Genomic DNA, 19,633 nt, shown 5'->3' on the forward strand with positions numbered 1-19,633 from the left:
GTGGTCGAAGCTGCCTGTCACACTAGCAGGGCGGATAAACGCTATGAAAATGACAATATTGCCCAGATATTTGTACCTGTTTCAGATGATTACGATTTTCATCCCAAAATCCTTTGTTGCCCAACTAGACAGCCTTATCTCTGCGTTTATATGGAATAAGAAGCCTGCACGCACAAAGAAGGCAAATCTGGAGAGGGTCAAATCTGAAGGTGGTTTGGGTCTACCTAATTTCCTATTTTATTACTGGGCAGCTAACATTGCTAAACTCACATACTGGATTACCACATTTGCAGACAAGGAGGGCCCAATATGGGCTACAATGGAGTTGGAGTCCACACTCCCAATTTCCCCAATCTCATTTTTAACTGCCCCCCTTCAATTGAATGTTAAAGTAAGTGAGTTTAACTCAAACTTAGTGGTCCAAAACTCAATTAAGATCTGGGGTCAATTTAGGAAACATATGAATCTGAAAAGCATATGCAGTTTCTCGCCAATAATGTCTAATCACCTTTACTATCCCGTTTGGACATGGCATTTGCTGTTTAGTATAGAAGTGGCTTGGTCTATTTTCAAGATCTTTTTAGTGACGACAGTTTTGCATCCTTTACACACTTGTGTAGGGATCACAACATACCAAAATCTCACTTTTTTAGATATCTCCAGGCTCTGTCTTTTGCATCTAAACATTTTCCAGGATATCCATGTCCACCCTCTAAAGATCTAGCTCACTCGGTTCTTAATGTGAATCCATTTAATAAAGGGGCTGTGTCCAAAATATATACATTGATTCTGAATAACTGCCCTCCCACATGGGACAAAACTAAAAAAGCATGGGAAGGAGATATTGGTGATTCTATTTCAGAGGAAGCCTGGGAAAGCATTGTTTCACGTATACACACCTCTTCTTTCTGTATTAGACATGGATTAATCCAATTTAAAGTAGTACACCGGCTACATTACTCCAACGACAGACTAGCTAAGATCTTTCCCAGTGTCGCTCCAACCTGTCCCAGGTGTCCTTATTCCCCTGTCTCCATGGGGCATATGTTCTGGTCATGTCCGTCATTAAGCAGTTTCTGGGCTTCTGTGTTTCGGTCACTCTCTGCAATATCTGGCAGGATACTATCTCCTAACCCTCAAACAGCTATTTTTGGAACTGTTGACACTGGACTAGGGTTCTCCTCCCTCCACAAAAATGCGGTTGCCATGCGTCGTTGCATGCCCGCCGTCTCATACTGCTAAATTGGAAAGGAAAAAATCCCCCTTCCTATATTCAATGATCAGGGAAGTGATGCTTGGGTTAGACTTGGAAAAATTGAGATATGCAGTGCGCGGTTTAGTTAACAAATACGTATATAATATGTTTGCAACTTTTTGTCATAAATGTTGGACATACTGTATTTGTGAAAAACTGAAAAATAAAGTTGTTAAAAAAAACAAAAAACGTGGATGACCTTACATTTTTTTAATGTTAAACACGGTTATTGTACTCGGCCCAAAGGGACCACATTACTCCTGTTTTGGCTGCCTTACACTGGCTCCCTATAGAACACAGGACAAAATTTAAAATTATTCTTCTCGCCTACAAAGCCCTTAATGGGCAGGCGCCATCTTACCTTAAATAACTCATTATACCCTACTGTCCTACTAGGGCATTGCGTTCCAAGAATGGAGGGTTGTTGGTTGTTCCTAGAGTCTCTAAAAGTACAATGAGAGCCAGAGCCTTTTCTTATCAAGCTCCACATTTGTGGAATCAGCTTCCAGTTTGTGTTCGGGCGGCAGACAGCCTATCCGTTTTTAAGAGTGCACTTAAGACCTTCCTTTTTGATAAAGCTTATAGTTAGGGCTGATTAGATTCAGCCCCTAGTTTTGCTGCTAAAGGCTTAGACTGTCGGGGGACACCTTACTTCTTCCTTCTGTCTGTCTGTACCTGTGTACTCTCATGTTCCAAATAACCCAGCTTCCCCCAAATTTCTTTTTGGTGTCTATCTACGCCGGGATCCTGAGTCGTGGCTGATCCTGTTGCTGTGGTCCTGAGTCCTGGATCGCGAGCCCTGGATCCTGAGTCGTGGCTATGCCTGTTGCTGTGGTCCTGGATCCTGAGTCCTGCATCCTGAGTTCTGGATTTGAGTCCTGGACTTCGAGTCGTGGCTGAACCTGTCACTGTGGTCCTGCCTGACTCTCATCATACTACTTCCCATGGCTCCCACAGGATTGTTGACATCCTCGTGGATTCATCTTCTTATTATAGACACATGCATTTCCAAACATTTGGACTACCTATTGTAAATGTATTATCTTTTCAATTTACACACGGCATCTATTGCACGTCTGTCCGTCCTGGGAGAGGGATCCCTCCTCTGATTCTCTCCCTGAGGTTTCTCCCATTTCCCCCTTTAAACTGTGGGGTTTTTCCTTCTTTGGAAGTTTTTCCTTGTACGATGTGAGGGTCCAAGGACAGAGGGTGTCGTATTGTCATACTGATATTCTGTACAAACTGTGAAGTCCACTGAGACAAATGTAACATTTGTGATATTGGGCTATATAAATAAACATTGATTGATGGATTGATAAGAAAGTTCTAACGCTTATTTTATAAACTCATAGAAGAACTGAAGGGAGCAGACCTAAGCTTATTTCCAAAAATGCCAAACTATTCCAGAAAATACATTCAGAGTCATGCCTTCAAACGAGAAGCTTGAACCCCTAATGAGGACAACCATGTAAAAAGTTTCACCTTGCTTTCCCCATGACCAACTTCGCAGGTTTCTACAGTAAGTACTGCACTAATCTCTGGCTCAAATGTGATGTTATGTGATTAATAACTTTTGTGACATAAAAGGGACCCATATTCTCTATAATCTCCAAATATGTTTTTCGCTGACATGTTTCTCATGGTCAAAGGGAATATTGTTTTCCAAGCAGCAGAGGCAGGCTGGGTCCCATCCCATCCCATGAACCATGTCTTGTGCAATGTACGGCTCTATTGGAGAATTTCACACAACATGCACATTTTAAATTGTGATTTTGTGATTGATATCTTTGGACAGTGGGCATTTCTTATGACTTATGTCTTTCTGGCATTTATTTGAAAAACGTGATCTGTGTTTTTCAGTTTCATCAATCACAGTTTATTGCGCCTATTTCTTATCATTTCTAGGAAGTTTTTACAATGTAGGCTATGCAGCGGAGGTCAGACCCCTCCCCGCGGTTCCGGTTGCACGGCTCTGATTGGTATGCTTGGAGGATAAAGGTGGAGCAGCTGGAAATGCGCACCGGAGAGCAGAGGAGCTGGACAGCAGAGGCGGAGTCGGTGGACCACCCGGTGCCTTGCTAAACTTACAGCAGCAGCCAAAAAAACGGGCACCAACACCGAAGAGTCTACCGTCCTGCTGTGAGATTTGAGTAGCTGGGGTCCCAGATGTGCTCACAGATTTCTCTCCGCTGCAGATAAATGTAAGTTTGTCTTTTCGCATGTTAATATTCAGATGCTGCTGCAGATGATGTTTTAATGTTTGGTCTGGGGCTACACGTGCATTCAGTGTCACCGATGGGAATAATAAAGCATGACTTTAAAATGCGTAACCTTCTAGAACTTAATAGATATTTCTTAACTTTTTTTGCGGACACCAACATATTTCATTGAACTGAGAACTGTAACTCTTCTCTGTGAAAATAATTAGTGTACATCCACTAAAATGCCATTTATGAAGCAACATGGATATTCATTATTGGCTTTGATAATTCATGTTGCTGTTATAAATGATGCGTAACATCCGAATATCTGAGTGCATTAATCCTATTTAAATAATAATTTGGGATTAATTATGAACAGTAAATGTTGGTTTTCGACAATGTATTAATGTTTGCTTATCTTTAACTCGATCTTAAGAGGGGTTGAAGAGAGAAAGGGGGAGAGAGAGAGAGAGAGAGAGAGAGAGAGAGAGAGAAAGAGAGAGAGAGAGAGAGGATGGATGAGTGATAAGTGCGTCTCCGTGTGCGTAATTGGGCTTAAATGGCCCGTGCATTGCTTATCAGATGTTATATGTGTACATCGGCAATACTTACACAATGTGTCATCCAACATGTCATTCCTTGTAAATGATTTCAGCTCATCTTTCATCAAATTTCACATCAGGAGAAAATAGTAAACATGTGAGTCACGTAGTTGTACACAATCAAAGCAAACCTGACATAACTGTGTGTTTTTTTTCTTATTAATGAACAGTCTTCAAAAGACCTTAAGGGTTTTATTCGAAACATCTCCCACCCACTTGTCCATGGTGTGGTTTTAGTATTCACAGCACGTCAGTGGCGCAGCTCTTGGCTGTACAGGTGTTGGCACCGTCATAATAACTGATAACACGGAGGCTGCCAAGCATTTATTAAATGCACCGGGACACCAAGGCCCGGTGGACTGACTTTCATTTGCATTTAAACTCGGAAAACAAACAGAGACAAACACATATTATTTTCGTGTTGCAGTTTAAGAACGTTTAGTTTGGGCTCAGACAACAAAGAGCTATGGCCCCCATGGTTTTAGTTTTCTAAACTTGTTGATTTCAACATTAACTGAAGTTAAAACAGCAAGCTTTAAAGGAGACATGTCATGGCCATTTCCACTGATCATAATTCCATTGTTGAGGTCTACTAGAATAGATTTATAATGTGCAATTTTCCAAACTCACATTGGTTTCTCATACAGCATCTCTGTAAACTACATGTATTCACTGCATTTCACTCTCTGCCTTTAACGGCTCGTTGTAGCTCCAATAGCTCCAGCCCCCACCCTCCCTGTGAGCACAGTGTGCTCTGGTTGGTCGGGACGTTGTGAATCGCGCTGAGCTCCGTGGAGGTGTTGTTTCCTTGTTTAGGATACATAGCGAAACACAGCTAAACTCATCCTGAGTACACACAAACTCACAGCCGAAGTAAAAACAATAAGTGTGGCTTGATATTGAGTAAGAAAAAGGTTGATAAACGCTGTGAGAATGGGTCTGCAGAGAGAATTTCGCCGCGATCCCAACTGTCTGTTATCAGCCTGCAGCCAGGGAGGATAAATCAGCAGAGCTGCCTGCTCCCTGCACACAGATGTGTGTGTGAGGAAGTCCGTGGATTGGTCAATTTGGACCAATCAGCGGGGGCTTAACGTAACGGCTCCGCGGATGTAACGTAACGGCTCCACGGATTGGTCCATTTTGTTCCGGGTACGGGTTACGTCACCCCGTACCCGGAAGAATCAAATGGACAATGACATATCTCCAACGAGGCGTTTTGGGGAGGTATTTTCTGTGTTAGAGTTTTACTCGCTACAGGGTGTACTTTGAGGCTTTTGACTCTGCACACCGTTTACATGCATAAAAACCTTCATAACACACAAGGGGACGGGTAATAACCGGAAAAGCATGACATGTCTCCTTTAAATCTACACGTTGGAAATTATTTTCACTTTACTTAAAACACCCCCCAACCGGACTAGAGTAATTTATGATCTCATTATAATACATTGTAAATAGATGGTAATTTGTTACAACTATGAGAATTATAATACACTATGATCCTTGAAAAAATAATGTCAGTCAGTGACAACCATTATGTTAAATGATACTTTAAATCATTATAAAATGTGTTTTGATTGTTGTATAAGCATTCCTAATATAAATGAGTGCTTATAACTATAAATATAACATTTCTGTGCAGATTTGAACTCACTATACGTTTATTTATAATGCATTATTGACATAAGTGTGTGTTGTCAAAGTGTGTATCTTCTCTGTTCCTATGTTATTATGATGACTAAGTAATTCAGAAAAGCACAAGCCATTTGTAAATTCTATTAGCAGATTAGCACGATAATATGCACTGGGAAATCAAGGAGTGGTGAAGACGTTTATATTGGATAAATGGACTGTATTCATCATTTAGATTCTACTTCACTGATTTGCAATGTGGCAAACAGATACTTCCATATACGCATATTACTTCCTCTTGATGAGATGTACTATTCATTCATTGAATTTTTGTTTTTCTTTTGCAGCACAGATTTCTTTGGATAACCTTCGCCCACTTCAAGGCCCATGACTCACACATCTTGTTGTTTGCCTCTTTCTTTTCGCCTCACTCTCGTTACCAGCACTGATCTTCATGGTTGATGAGCAGAATGTGGCTTCCTCTGTGCGCCTCAGAAAATGAACGCCCCTCTGTGTGACTCTGTATCGACCATGTTTCATCTGACAACAGACAACCAACTGAACTCTAGCTGCAATGGCTCCCTGCCTTCTTCTAACTGGACAGTGGGGGACGATGCTTTGCAGCTGCCCACCTTCACAACAGCAGCTAAAGTCAGAGTGGTCATCACCTGCATTCTCTGTGGCATATCCGCCTTTTGCAACCTGGCCTTGCTGTGGGCAGTGCACAGCGACGGGAAGCGCAAATCCCACGTCAGGGTGTTGATAATCAATCTGACGGTGGCTGATCTGCTGGTAACCTTCATCGTGATGCCGCTGGATGCCGTGTGGAACATCACAGTCCAGTGGCTGGCTGGAGACTTTGCCTGCAGGCTGCTGATGTTTCTTAAGCTGCAGGCGATGTACTCCTGCGCCTTTGTCACCGTGGTGATCAGTCTGGATAGGCAGTCAGCCATCCTCAACCCTCTGGCTATCAGTAAAGCCGGGAAGAGGAACAGAGTCATGCTGACGGTGGCGTGGGGCATGAGTGTCGTGCTTTCTGTCCCTCAGGTAATGCCAGCTGAGGCCAGGGGTCTGCACTGTTCTTTAAAAGAGGCTGTAAACATGTTCTCATTAAAGCTTGGGTAGGAAACATTGGAGAAGCCAGGAAAAATAAGATAGATTTGAAAAGATTCAGCCAAAACATCCAATTAAACTCCTTCCCAATTAAAGTAGCTAGCAGCACTTGCTTAATACGTCTCTAAAACTCGTGAGGAGTCTCTGACTGGACAACATTGTGTGTTTTTTCCGATTTCATTTAGCAGGCACTTTTATCCAGAGCAACTTACAATAAGTGCAATAAACCACGTAGGTACAAACAGCAGGAAACAGGCAGGAACATTTGCTTTCAAATAAGCCAGTGTAAGTGCTGGTGCATTAGCTTCAAAGGAGCAAACCTTTTGAGTGCTACATTTTGATTTTCTCCTTCTTAATGGCCAAGGTGCGTGAGCAACAGGTCGGTTTTCAGTCAACGTAGACAACTTACACACTATTATCACTATCAACATAGACAACTTACACACTATTATTACTATCAACTTAGACAACTTACACACTATTATCACTATCAACGTAGACAACTTACACACTATTATCACTATCAACGTAGACAACTTACACACTATTATCACTATCAACATAGACAACTCACACACTATTATCACTATCAACATAGACAACTTACACACTATTATTACTATCAACTTAGACAACTTACACACTATTATCACTATCAACGTAGACAACTTACACACTATTATCACTATCAACGTAGACAACTTACACACTATTATCACTATCAACATAGACAAAAAGGTGTAGATTTTTCAAATTGCAAAACTGGACGGAAAATTAACCCATTAGCAGGAAGAGTTCCTCGCCAAAATGTTTTGTCATGAAAATCATAAATAAAGATCTGCAGACTGTAGCTGCCTTAAGTGCATTTAATTAATTAATTAAAAAGCACATCCACACGTGGATTTTCCAGCTAATGTTCATCTTCAGTTGTGCAAATGAAGTGTAGAATAAATGTAAAATGTAAATGGAGCTGCAGGGTGCAAATCTCTATTTGGGTTTTAATTTCTTGTCTTCTGCTGGTCCAGCTACTGCAGTCTTTTGTCAACATGGACATGCATGTAATGCCATGTGGGAGGTTGAGCAGGCGAGAGGAGCATTGTAAGAATCTTAAGGGGCTCTTTATTTGCACAAAGAAATGTGAAAACAGCCGTGTCCAGGAAGTGAATACGTGTCCTGTGACCATAAACGCCCATCTGTCCGTTATTTAATCTGTTTACTATTCAGATAGAGACCAAAATCCAACAACCAATTTATTCCGGTATCAGGTATTGAATAACCAATAGCATACTTTAATGGTTTGTTATCTAATAGTGATTTTGGTAACTTTTTCCATCATTACAAGAAGCATGGCCAGCAGTTTATTCCCTTTGAGGTAAAGGGAGTAAAGCCAACAAACGCCTGACAATCCTAATTGGATCCTAGAAACAAATATCTCACATAAAATACAAACTATTTACAAGTCTAAATAGCACTATAGCCGGAACACACATCTTGATACATTTCGTGTCCTGAGACAGCCTTTATGGGGAATGGCAAGCTATTGCTGAATCTTTTGTAGTAGCCATGTATGTTTTCTCCATTCTTTTCTAATCGTGGTTCCTTTCCCTGCTCAGATGTTCCTTTTTCACAACGTGACCATCGTCCATCCAGAGGACTTCACTCAGTGCACCACACGTGGGAGTTTCGGCACTCACTGGCATGAAACGGCCTACAACATGTTCACCTTCTCCTGCCTGTTCCTGCTGCCTCTGGTCATCATGATCACGTGCTACACCAGGATCTTCTGTGAGATCTCCAAAAGACTGAAAGGGGACAACGGTGAGGTCAAATAGAGGCTATGTGGATCTGTTTACTTCAGGGATTAGCTTTTTAATAACATATCTGTTGCTGCAGTTTGTTTGACCCTTTTAGTAAAAGTGCATTGATAGAAGCTGGGTTGTTGGTTGGGTGATGTATTGCCCTTGTCCTTCAAATGTATCTTAACTAATCCAGGCTAACAGGATGATACCAGGCTGAGCTAATCCTGTTTCCTCTCACCCATTTGGTTGAATCCTTGATGAAGTTACCTTGGATAACAGTGTGCTCTTATTTAGAAATGATGACCAAATTAAGGAAGAGTTAAGGAACATCTTAAACCTGTTAAAAAATGAAACCTTACTTATATATGAGTTCTGAAGGTAATCATTACACATTAGTGTACAAATGATAAATATCTATTTATATAAATATATCTATAAATACAACATGTTCTCCAATATGCTTTTTAACAGTTTGAATATTTGAGTTGAGTTGATGCCTTTCTGTTTTGTTTAGGTTAATTTTATTATGAAAATGTAATTGTGATTATTACAGATCGTGTTTAATTAACCTCCATGTCCTCATCTAAAATCCTCTTCATATAGACAGCCTTTCTTAATGACTCAAAAAAAGCAAGTCACATGTATTTGAAAATAATGATATGTGTGGGGTTTATAGACAATTGTCCAGCTACTTTGGACTTACTGTAAGAGAGTTACAGATTCATTTAAAACCAGTTTAAGAAGGACAAAAAAATCCAGACCCATCGACAAATAGTCATCAGTCTAATCAGGATAACTCTTTCACACGAAGGACGTGGCACTGGTTACAGCTTTCATTCAATAAAGTTATTGAGGAAATTCTCACCAAGATGAGTACAAATTGTGTATTTTTAGGATTACTTAGAGGCACATGTTGTTTAAGAAGGATGTTCCATGCTCTTAATGCCAGTCCCTCGGTTCACTACTTTGCTCCTGAGTGACTAATGTGAAATAATGTTTTTCGTGTTCTTCTCTCAGTTCCCTCCAATGAAGTGCGCTTGCGGTGTTCAAAGAATAACATCCCCAGAGCGCGGATGAGGACTCTAAAGTTAAGTATAGTGATCGTCTCATCTTTCATTATCTGCTGGACTCCATACTACCTGCTGGGCCTGTGGTACTGGTTCTTCCCCAACGACCTGGAGGGGAAGATCTCCCACTCCCTGACCCACATCCTGTTCATCTTCGGGCTCTTCAACGCCTGCCTGGATCCTCTCATCTACGGCCTGTTCACCATTCACTTCCGAAAGGGGCTGCGGAGGTTTTACTGCAAAGCCAACGCAGCGTCCAATCAGGACAACCCCACAGTCCTGTCTTTCACCTGCGCCGCCAACTCTCTGCCGCTAAAGAGAGACGGGAGCCCTGTGAGCCAGGAGAGGTTCATGCTGTGTGATGACGACCAAACTAAAGCAGATACAACCATCAGCATATTAACCCCAGACAATGACACAGAGCGAGATCCAAACCAGTCCAGCCCGAGAGCATCAAATGAGGGGAATTTACTGTAGGAGGCTCCCTGACAATTTCATAATACTTCTATTTATTTCAATGTATTTTGTGTTTGACCGTCTGATGTGTGGGGTTCCTGTATTTATTGATGTGGCATGTTGATTTACTTTACCAATCGTCAAATACTTCTGTATAAATCACAAAATTCACGACTGCAATTGGTCGGGAAGCATAGTTTGACTTTCTTGCAGAAGGTAAGCTTCAATCACAACAGACTGACATCACAAGCTTCGTTACAAAGAATGTTTATTGCTCTGTTCATTGTAACTTGTGGTTATTTTTGAATTAAATGTATTCACTAAGATTTGAAATGTTTGAATCTGTTGCTGTTGAAAGCATTTTTCAGAGGGTAAATGAAAACAAGCTGTGTGGGGAGAGATAAACAAATCTCATCTTAAATTATAAGCACGCAAATCCCTGTTGCACGGCGATGCCATTCAGACACGTCCTCATGTCTGCAGTGATGTGTAGCCCGACGAGCCCGGAGTGGATGCTACCGCTAATCAGTGCTGAGTCATAGCGTCCAGATGAAAAGGCCATTTATACCCTCTGAGTGTGACAAATTGATATTGGAAGAGTTAACAGATAATTTCATATCTTCCTTGCTATGCTCTTTGGAATCAAAAATACAGTTGTTTATATTAATAATGAAGAATGGGTTGGGAAAGAAGGTTCTGGTGCAGTGACGGATCGGCACATCATGTCATGATAGTGTACAAAAAATAAATGTATTTTCTTTAAAACAATATTTATTAAGGAAAATATAATATACTCAAAAGTGAACTCTGAATAACTGGGAATTGCATCATCTTTCATGTCTTAGGAAATATTTAATGATAAACAGTTTTTAATCTGGGCACAGGGTTTACAGTATTTGAGCCTTCCAGGCTTTATGTGGAAGATTTTCTAGGTCACCTTCTGCTATGTCCGCAAGCAATTCGAATTTTAAATGGTGATAAGAAAACATGCATTCTTTAAATTGATGCCTACTGTATATAGTTCATATTTTACTACCTGAATGTGAAATTGAGCTCATGCATACATACAAATTGTTTGCCACCAGGATCCGAAAATAAATCCATATTTAAAACATGACCGTAGACATCAAAAATTGTAATTGCAACTACACAGCTGGTTTTATCAACTTAATTTAATTGTTTCAACATTTAATAATCTTTAGGAAATAAAATAAGTTCAACAGTTTGACATTTAGCTTCAGAGGAAGACAATTATCTGATATGGGATTCTTTGTTTATTGTTATCAATTCTGTTTTGTTTTACTTTTGTACTAATGAGAGCAAATGCCTAAAGAGGCCATCGCTGCAGTTAATTGGACGTTTCTAGGGAAGGCAAAACAGAGGGGATTGGGAGCTGGGAATGACAACAGCAGTTTGTTTTTTATTTGTTTGCATAACAGTAAATGTTGATAAAGCATCAATGTCACAAGGAAATGACTAAAAGCACCAAACCAACAGCAAAAAGACAGCAATGACAGTTAAGTCTCTGTTTCGTTAAGAGGCTATTGCTGCATTGTTATACTGTCTAATTGTTTTTCCCCTGGTACAAATGTGGATATCTTGAATAGAGCACCTGCACTTTTATTACGCTATCAATGATATTTGGGCCCTTTGCCGTCACACTCAGTACATTATTCTATTTCATGTATAATGAGGCTTTTGAGCACATATTAAAATCTGTTTTCCGCAGCAGTTCCTTTTCACACAGAGACGCCACAGTCCGATCTGATACGCTGAAGATGCAGTACAAACGATGCAACAATGGAGAGTGTGTTTGTATGCAAACGATAAGGGAGATGTCGTCCGAAGAATCTCTCTGTCAAATGAACACCACCTGTCCATTGTAGCTCAAGGATTCAAATGATTGATCTGCTGCCAATCTGAACTAATAAAGAGAGAAAATCATGAATAATTCAACAGCTGCGTATTGCTGATTGGTTTCAGAAGAACAATATCCTCTCTGATTTGTTTTGATCTTCTGACTCTGTGAATCCCTCTCACATATTTTCACCCATTTAGCTGTTACTCTATGGTTTTCTGCTTCCTAAACTCAAACTTATTTTCACAGACTGTTCGGGGACAGACTATAACATTCCAAATGCACTTCAATACTTCTTGCCCCCTGTTTAGTTTTTTGTGTCCTGTCATTAAATAAAACTTGGCCTATGAGACATTCAAGGACCCAAAGGGGACATAATCACTCCAAATACACTCATCCTTTTACGTAAAATATCAGAGAAGGCCTTCCAGCACCACAGATATAACAACTAATTAAACTTAATAAAAAAATGTCAATGTCCTTGTTGTACAGTTAAACTGATTAAGGGTCAGTGCCTCAAATATGTTTGGTAGTTCTTGCATAAAACCGGAGATACGGTTATATTGGAAATATCATTTGGACCTGTGAGATAACAGTCTCTAATGAACATTCTTGCAGGGTGCATTCAGAAGGAGCTCTTCAATGGAATACAAAGAACATGCAGAAATACAAAGATACAAAAGTACCTCGGAGCAAAACAAGATGTGCTGCTGCCCCTCAGCTGGCTGCAGCTCGGCTGTGTCTCTGTTGCTCCAGCTCTGCTGTGTCCTGCAGCTGCTTCCATGTGTGGGCTATAGCTTTGTTCCTTTCATCCACAGACAGCGCTCTTCACATGAAAACATAGGGAACACATGATTAGACACTACTTTAACAGTACACTATGGATAGTTTGTGCCCTGTTGTTTGGATTTGTGGGAATATATGTTCCAAAAACGATTGGACACCACATAGATTATGGTTGCTAGACACAAAGAAAGCAACCTTTGCCGGAGGTAGATATTGCAGGCTTCCTCCAGTGTGTTTTGTTGTCTTTGAGAGTCTGGATGTGAAATGATATACTGCTCCATGATGCCAGGCTCTCCCAAAGTGAATCTGAACAGCTGGCTCTGTCTCCCTGTGCTGCAGCTGGACTCCTGCTCCCCTGTGGAAGACATGAAGGCCTTTAGTGACAGCAGTTCAGATTTCATTTGGGACAGTAGCTCAGTCTGTACTTACTTATGATGGCTATAATGAACATGTATTTTCCTCTGGGGATTAATAAAGAACGTTCAATGCAAAAATAAATAAACATTTGACTGTTGGTTTACCTTGTATGACCAGAGTCTGCTGTTTAGTGTTCAGAGCATAAACAGGACTGCAGGGAGTGGAAATCTGAAAAGTCTTGGGAGGATTTAAGAAGCACACTTTGGTTTTGTTGAGGACATCTTGGAGGAACATGTTTCCATTTCTTTGCACCACAAGCATCTGGTCGAGGCAAAAAAAATAAGACAGCAGGATCCAGAGAATCAAATATTGTTATACTTTTGGTACTATAGATATTCCCTCTGCATTTGAGCTTAACTTTTTTATGAATAACTTTATTGTTTCTACCATACTCTGCAGGAACGGCACTGATGCAATGACAGTTGGGATGTCTCCGCTGTCTTTTGGCCTGTAGCGACAGAGGACGTTATGAGTGAGGTCATCTTTTGTTTGATTGCATTGTATCTGACAGGAAAAATAAATACATGATATGGAAATGTGTAAAACATATAGGTAACCTTTCATTGAGCTGCGCTGTGCAGGATTGAGCCCCTCGTCCTGAAGTGACTGTATGAATCGTTCCACTTTTACACAACACTAAAAGACAGACTGTTGCAGCAGTTTGGGAATCATCAGCAGACTCAGGCCGGAAATCCACAAACTGCATCCTGGAGAAAGCACTGTCTGTTGCTGACACTGGGACAACAGACAAAGGAGACCCTGAGGGGGGGGGAAGAAGAAAATGAGAATGAAACAAGCCATAGCTTTATTGCAAACCTAGGAGGCAAAAGTGTCTGTTGCTGCATCATTCCACAAACTGATTCAGCCTCATTATTGCTTTTCAGTGAAGTTTCTTCTGGGGAAATCCTAAAATAACTCACGAAAGATAACTGATACGAGGAGCTTGATAGCATACACTGATTCATGTTAAGGTAGACATATTAAAATAAAACTACATGTGGATACTATAGGAACAAATGTTTTTTTTACATGACATTTTCATTAAAGGTAGGGTAGGTAAGAATGGAGAAACCAGCTCGAGTGCGCTAGAATTTGAAAGTACGCAGCCGAAAATAATCTGCCCCTTCCTTCAGACTTCCTTACAGAGCCCCTCCTCCAACACACACGAACGCGCACATGACCAATGAGGGCACGAGATAAGTGTGCACGAGATGGAAGGCTGACAGGCAGGTAGGCCATCCAGTTACTTTAGCCGGGCCGGCTCAGATGATTGGTCGTGCTTTTTACAGCGCTACGGCTTCCACTTTTTTATGCATTTATTGTCAAAGCATTTAATGTATTCATTGCTATCGGGATGTTAAGAGCATTCCATGGAATATAACAAAAAGTGTTTCTGAAGTGAATTACCTGCCCCACCTTTAAGGAGAAACCAAATAAACACAATTGCTCTAATTGAATGTCTTGGATAGGATCATATTTTTGGAATACTTCTCCATAAGGTTTGCTCACCAGACTGCCTGTCCCACACACACACTAAAGCATCGCCGAGCCCAAGAGCAATGAAACGTGTGCATCGACTAACGGCAGAGCAGAGGATTTCCTTTGCGTTTGGCCACAACACATCTAGCATGGGTTCCACATCTGCTCCAAAAAGAGAAAGGTCAACACCAGAGATCTATGCCTAGTAACAACACGGTTCAACAATGTGAGCACCCAGCAGATACATATCCTACCCGTTTTGTTCTTTGGTGACTTTCGTAGCAAATAATGAAAAAGATTATGGCTGCCACTCCACCACACACAGACAGAAACAGGCAATGCTGCGGAGAAAAGGTCAGAGATTAAAGACGACGTTAATAGAAGCACGGCCTGCCACTGCAGATATGATCAATGTTCATTGATTGAATGAAAATGAGGGATACATCAACAGGGATTAATTAGCTGGCAACTGCAATTGTCAAATGTGTTTTTAGTGGACGCTCCCACGTCCATTACAAACCTGGCTGATCCTTTGCATGACTGTCACCAGGAAACTGACCACAAGGCAGGAGAAAGTGATGGGTGCAACGTCTGAAAAACGATTTCATGTAAATTATATGAGACATGAATAATGTATGCAAAGACTTCAATCAAAGAACATGCAAGTACATTTCAAACAGAGCTTTGATATTTCTTCGCGGTGACATGCTGGTCGAACCTTAGGCTTTCGTTTATTTTTCCTGCTTCTTTATCAAAAGGCTGTTCATCCCATTGACGACTGCTGCTGCCCATGTCTTTGTCCAGAGCCAGACAGTGTGTAAAAAAGTTGTTCGTCTGCAACACCTCGAGTGGACCATCGAGTTCTGTCCCTGCAAAACAGCAGAAACATGCCGGGATATTGATTCTTATCTTAAATGTATGTTCATGCTTATTAGTTAACTTCAATTTGTCACCTACAGTATATGCTTGTAACAGCAAAGAAAACAAATAACTTTCACTTTAGTCATTTAAAAAGAGAGAAAGATATTTCAGTCAGACAACTCACGTGTTTCTTTAACATGTTTATTAGAAGCAGCATATAGTTGAGTTTGGCGTCTAGGCTCGCGCCTCATCACTCCACAGATATACATAGCACGATGAGTGATGATTAAATAACTAACCCCCCGAGCCTACAGGTGGAAGCTGGGGTGGAAGCTGGGGTGGTGGTGGGGCAGGCAAGCAGCAGCGACATGGAAGTAGCTGCAGCAATAGCAGCAGCAAGCAATGCATAGAGAGAGATCTGGCAGGTTAAATAGAGCGGCATATTAAGGAGACTCTGTTTGGTTGGTTGTAGAGTGGCAAGGGGCGTTATATGTATGAATGCAGCATAAGTGCTCGGGTTGACTGCCTGAACTAGCTTGCAGGCTTTGCCCCATATATATATATATACAGGTACACATGCCTCTGCATCTACACCATGTCTTCCACTCACACGCACAACACTATAGTTGTAATACATGGTTGCTCTAGATACAATTATACCTGCAGGAGTCTTGGGTGGCTGGATTTGAATCACCGCTGCAACTGGAGACCATTTCACGTCCACATCTGCAGATGAGTCAGGGTCCTGAGGATTCAAATAACATTCCAACTGCTTGAAATGTCCTCTGTACTTGAAACTCGATGGCATATAGGAGTATTTGGCACCAGATAAACCGGCATACATTCTCATTAAAACTAGAAATCCCTGTGGGAAAATCCTTCCCAGCCATATTGCTAATAACAGAGAGCACAGGAGCATGTATTGTTATGTATTATTGTGTCCACATACTAGAAGAAAATAAAAAAAACTCGGTAGCCACTCTGGAGTGCAACACGCTCCAAGGGTAGCACTGTTTTTAGAAAGCATTGAGTCCAAGTACTTTTCTGTTCTTAAAGGTCCCATGTCATGGCCATTTCTACTGATCATAATTCCATTGTTGAGGTCTACTAGAATAGATTTACATTGTTCAATGTTCCAAACTCACATTGGTTTCTCATACAGCATCTCTGTATAGTATGTGTATTCACTCTCTGTCCTAAACGGCTTGTTGGAGCTCGTGCCCCCCCCTCCCTATGAGCCCACTGTGCTCTGATTGGTCAGCTCGCCCACTCTGTTCTGATGAGTCCACCACCGTTACAGCGGAACATCAGTGTTTATGTGTTACAATGGCGTTAGCAACCAGAAAAGGACACCAGTAATGACAAACAGATGAGAATGCTGCGTGGGGTCTGGGTGCCGTGTTGGCGGGACGTTGCGGGGCTCGCTGCTCTGCCCTTTGAGGATCGAGGAGCGGACAATGTGAGCTGGGTTACTGGTGTCGTTTCCTGGTTGCTGCGTGGGGTCTGCAAGACAACGCGAAACTCAGCCTGAGCACACACACACTCGTAGCCTGGCTGTGAGTTTGTGTGTGTGCTCAGGCTGAGAAATCCGCGGAGCTGCAGCTGAGAAAAGATAAGGCTGAGTGAGTGTGTGTGTGTGAGGAAGTGGTTCATTTGGACCAATCCGCATAGCCGTTACGTCACTTAGCCCCTTACGTCACTACGACCCAGGAAGAAAAAAATGGAAAAATTTAAATCTCCAACGAGGCATTCTGGGGCAGCATAGACAGGTCTTTTCTGTGTTAGGGTTTACTCGCTACAGGGTGTACTTTGAGGGTTTGTGACTCTGCAGACCGTTTACATGCAGAAAAACCTACATAACACACAAGGGGACAGGTAATAACCGGAAAAGCATGACATGGGACCTTTAATGTCATTATATGCCTTTATCTGTGACCATATTCTACCATTTTCTCCTTTTTAAGAACTGCTGCCCTCCGTTTTCTTTCTGTATATTTTAAAACTACTTACTGAAAAAAAATACTTAAATAAATTCGAACTTATGTTAGATTCAACTGGTTGTTGACAATGAAATGTCATTCTATGTAGAATGGCTCATATGATGCCTAATACGCAACCATGTTATATCCACCCTATCATTCAGATTTCAGTACATTACCTGATTTTGTGATGGTTCCATCTCTAACTCTTTGAGCCAAGCGTCTGAGGGGAAGTGATAGACCTCGAGCCAAACATCACTGTTACCTTATAGAGAAGGGAAAATCATGCAATAAATACTTGAAAGAGCAGCCTTTAATTAAAATCATTAATTAATTAAAGGAGCTCTACAGGAATGGTGTACTTACAGCTGATTGACGCCGCTCCATAATGTCCCCCTTCAGACAGTTCAAATGTCAAGCAAATGCTCCTTTTGTTGATATTTTCCTGATTTTGAAAGGAATGAATTATTTAAAACAAAATGTTACACTCCTAATAATAAACACACAAACACAGAAACAGTTTGACATTATGTAAGTGTCCCTATCAACAACACATACAAACAAAAAAAGGTGGAGGACAGTCAAAGTATCACAAAGTATATCTGTACGTACCATGGTGTTAATAACGCTGAGGAGGTGAATGCTTTCACAGTGATATGCAAAGACTCTGGCAACACCTGCAGTGAAAAATGAAAGGAACTTAAGCCAGAATGACAAAACATATTTAACACTTTCTGAAAATCTCTTTGGCCTTTCTTGTTGTAACCTTTATTTTCTTTAATTCCATGTGTTTTGTCTCAGCGCAGTTCAGTAATAATTCATGACTTCAGGATCACGCAGGGTATATCCAGTGTACAAATAAATGTCAATCTGTCAATCCCAGACTATCTGTTCATGTGTTATGCAGGAGAAGGATGAGAGAGGTACTATACTACTGACCCATATCGTCAACTGTGCCAAGCAGATAGGCTTTCTCAGCCATTCTGGTGATTTGAATAGAAGTCATCTCCAGCCCGTCCTGCAACCACTCTGCAGCACAGAGCAGAGAAGAAGCACACCACACAGAGAAACCCCGGGAGTGACCCAGGCCGAGGAGCCTGCCGTCTGCAGAGCACGCCACGCAGAGGGTGCTTTCTGGAAGCTGACAGATAAGTCACAACAGAGAAAAACGTAATTCCTTTGAAAAACACTGATCTGATCTTTTCATTCAATAACCTATTTTGTTACGGTCTGTTTAATGGATTTTAGAATAGAATTGGGAGGGATGAAACCCTCTTTAATGGTCACACATGCAGAGCACACAGCACAGTGACATTTATTCTCTGCATTTAACCCATCCTAATACCAGGAGTCTAGTAGGAGCAGTGGTCAGCTATTGTACGGAAGGGCCCAGGAGGTGAACTGGGACCTCTCCAAGTAGCAGTCCACACTCCATATTTAGGTCTGGTCGGGGACTTGAACCGGCGACCCTACGGCTCACAGTCCAAGCCCCCCTACTGACTGAGCCACTGCCGGACACTGTTTTAAGGACAGGTAGTGTGCTAAAAGTGTGAACATAACAGCACCACTCTGAGTTAGCCAAAGAGGCGGGATAAAGCAAGGAAAAGGATAAAGACAATTATGATAGAACAGGCATATACGAGGAAGAATAAAATGCTTTACATGTTTCAATAAATAAATGTTCTATAGGGAAGTGAAAGACAGTGATCAGAGAAATAGGTGAAAATGAAGAAGACCTTATCACATCCTCTTAAGCACACGAGTCGTTATTAGAATAAAATGAAAGGTCTTAATGTGCCTGTAGAGCCCTTTGGATACATTGTCATTGGAATAATGGTCAAAATAACACACAGTTTAGAAAGAGTTGTGCAGATGGTTTGTCAATTATGTGACGAGATTCATTCATTCCCCAATAATAATCCATTCACTTTAAACTGCCAATCTATACCTCTGTTGCACGGGACATTTCCAACGTAGGTGTTTTCTTCATGGATGTTTCTGTACTGCAAGCTGCTTTCATGTTTGAGTCAGGGGTGCTTTTCCTGGTATACGTGGACATCCTATGATCAGAAAATGTTAATGTTGGACAAATAATTTAGTTTTTTGTAGACTTGTAAACTTCAAGTTA

At 41.2% G+C, this 19,633-nt stretch overlaps 2 protein-coding genes across 2 annotated transcripts; one reads left to right on the forward strand and one right to left on the reverse strand.

Moving 5' to 3' along the window:
* Positions 1 to 6,185: 6,185 nt before the first annotated feature.
* On the forward strand, positions 6,186 to 10,176 carry LOC117471573 (putative gonadotropin-releasing hormone II receptor). The gene is made up of 3 exons (XM_034116678.1): positions 6,186 to 6,737; positions 8,417 to 8,621; positions 9,620 to 10,176. Exons 1-3 carry the CDS (start codon positions 6,189 to 6,191, stop codon positions 10,144 to 10,146), a joined length of 1,281 nt encoding a protein of 426 aa, XP_033972569.1. The 5' UTR covers positions 6,186 to 6,188; the 3' UTR covers positions 10,147 to 10,176.
* A 771-nt stretch (positions 10,177 to 10,947) lies between these two features.
* On the reverse strand, positions 10,948 to 19,564 carry wdr93 (WD repeat domain 93). The gene is made up of 16 exons (XM_034117066.1): positions 19,454 to 19,564; positions 18,445 to 18,646; positions 18,118 to 18,182; positions 17,872 to 17,950; positions 17,685 to 17,770; positions 16,187 to 16,271; positions 15,384 to 15,534; positions 15,186 to 15,256; positions 14,920 to 15,006; positions 14,696 to 14,827; positions 13,744 to 13,945; positions 13,574 to 13,634; positions 13,291 to 13,447; positions 12,965 to 13,124; positions 12,670 to 12,809; positions 10,948 to 12,049 (listed from the first exon to the last, which is right to left on the reverse strand). The coding sequence occupies exons 1-15, from the start codon at positions 19,562 to 19,564 to the stop codon at positions 12,701 to 12,703; spliced, it is 1,758 nt and encodes a 585-aa protein (XP_033972957.1). The 3' UTR covers positions 10,948 to 12,049; positions 12,670 to 12,700.
* Positions 19,565 to 19,633: the final 69 nt, after the last annotated feature.

The sequence above is a fragment of the Trematomus bernacchii genome, unplaced genomic scaffold (genome assembly GCF_902827165.1).
Source record: "Trematomus bernacchii unplaced genomic scaffold, fTreBer1.1, whole genome shotgun sequence".
Taxonomy (NCBI): Eukaryota; Metazoa; Chordata; class Actinopteri; order Perciformes; family Nototheniidae; genus Trematomus; species Trematomus bernacchii.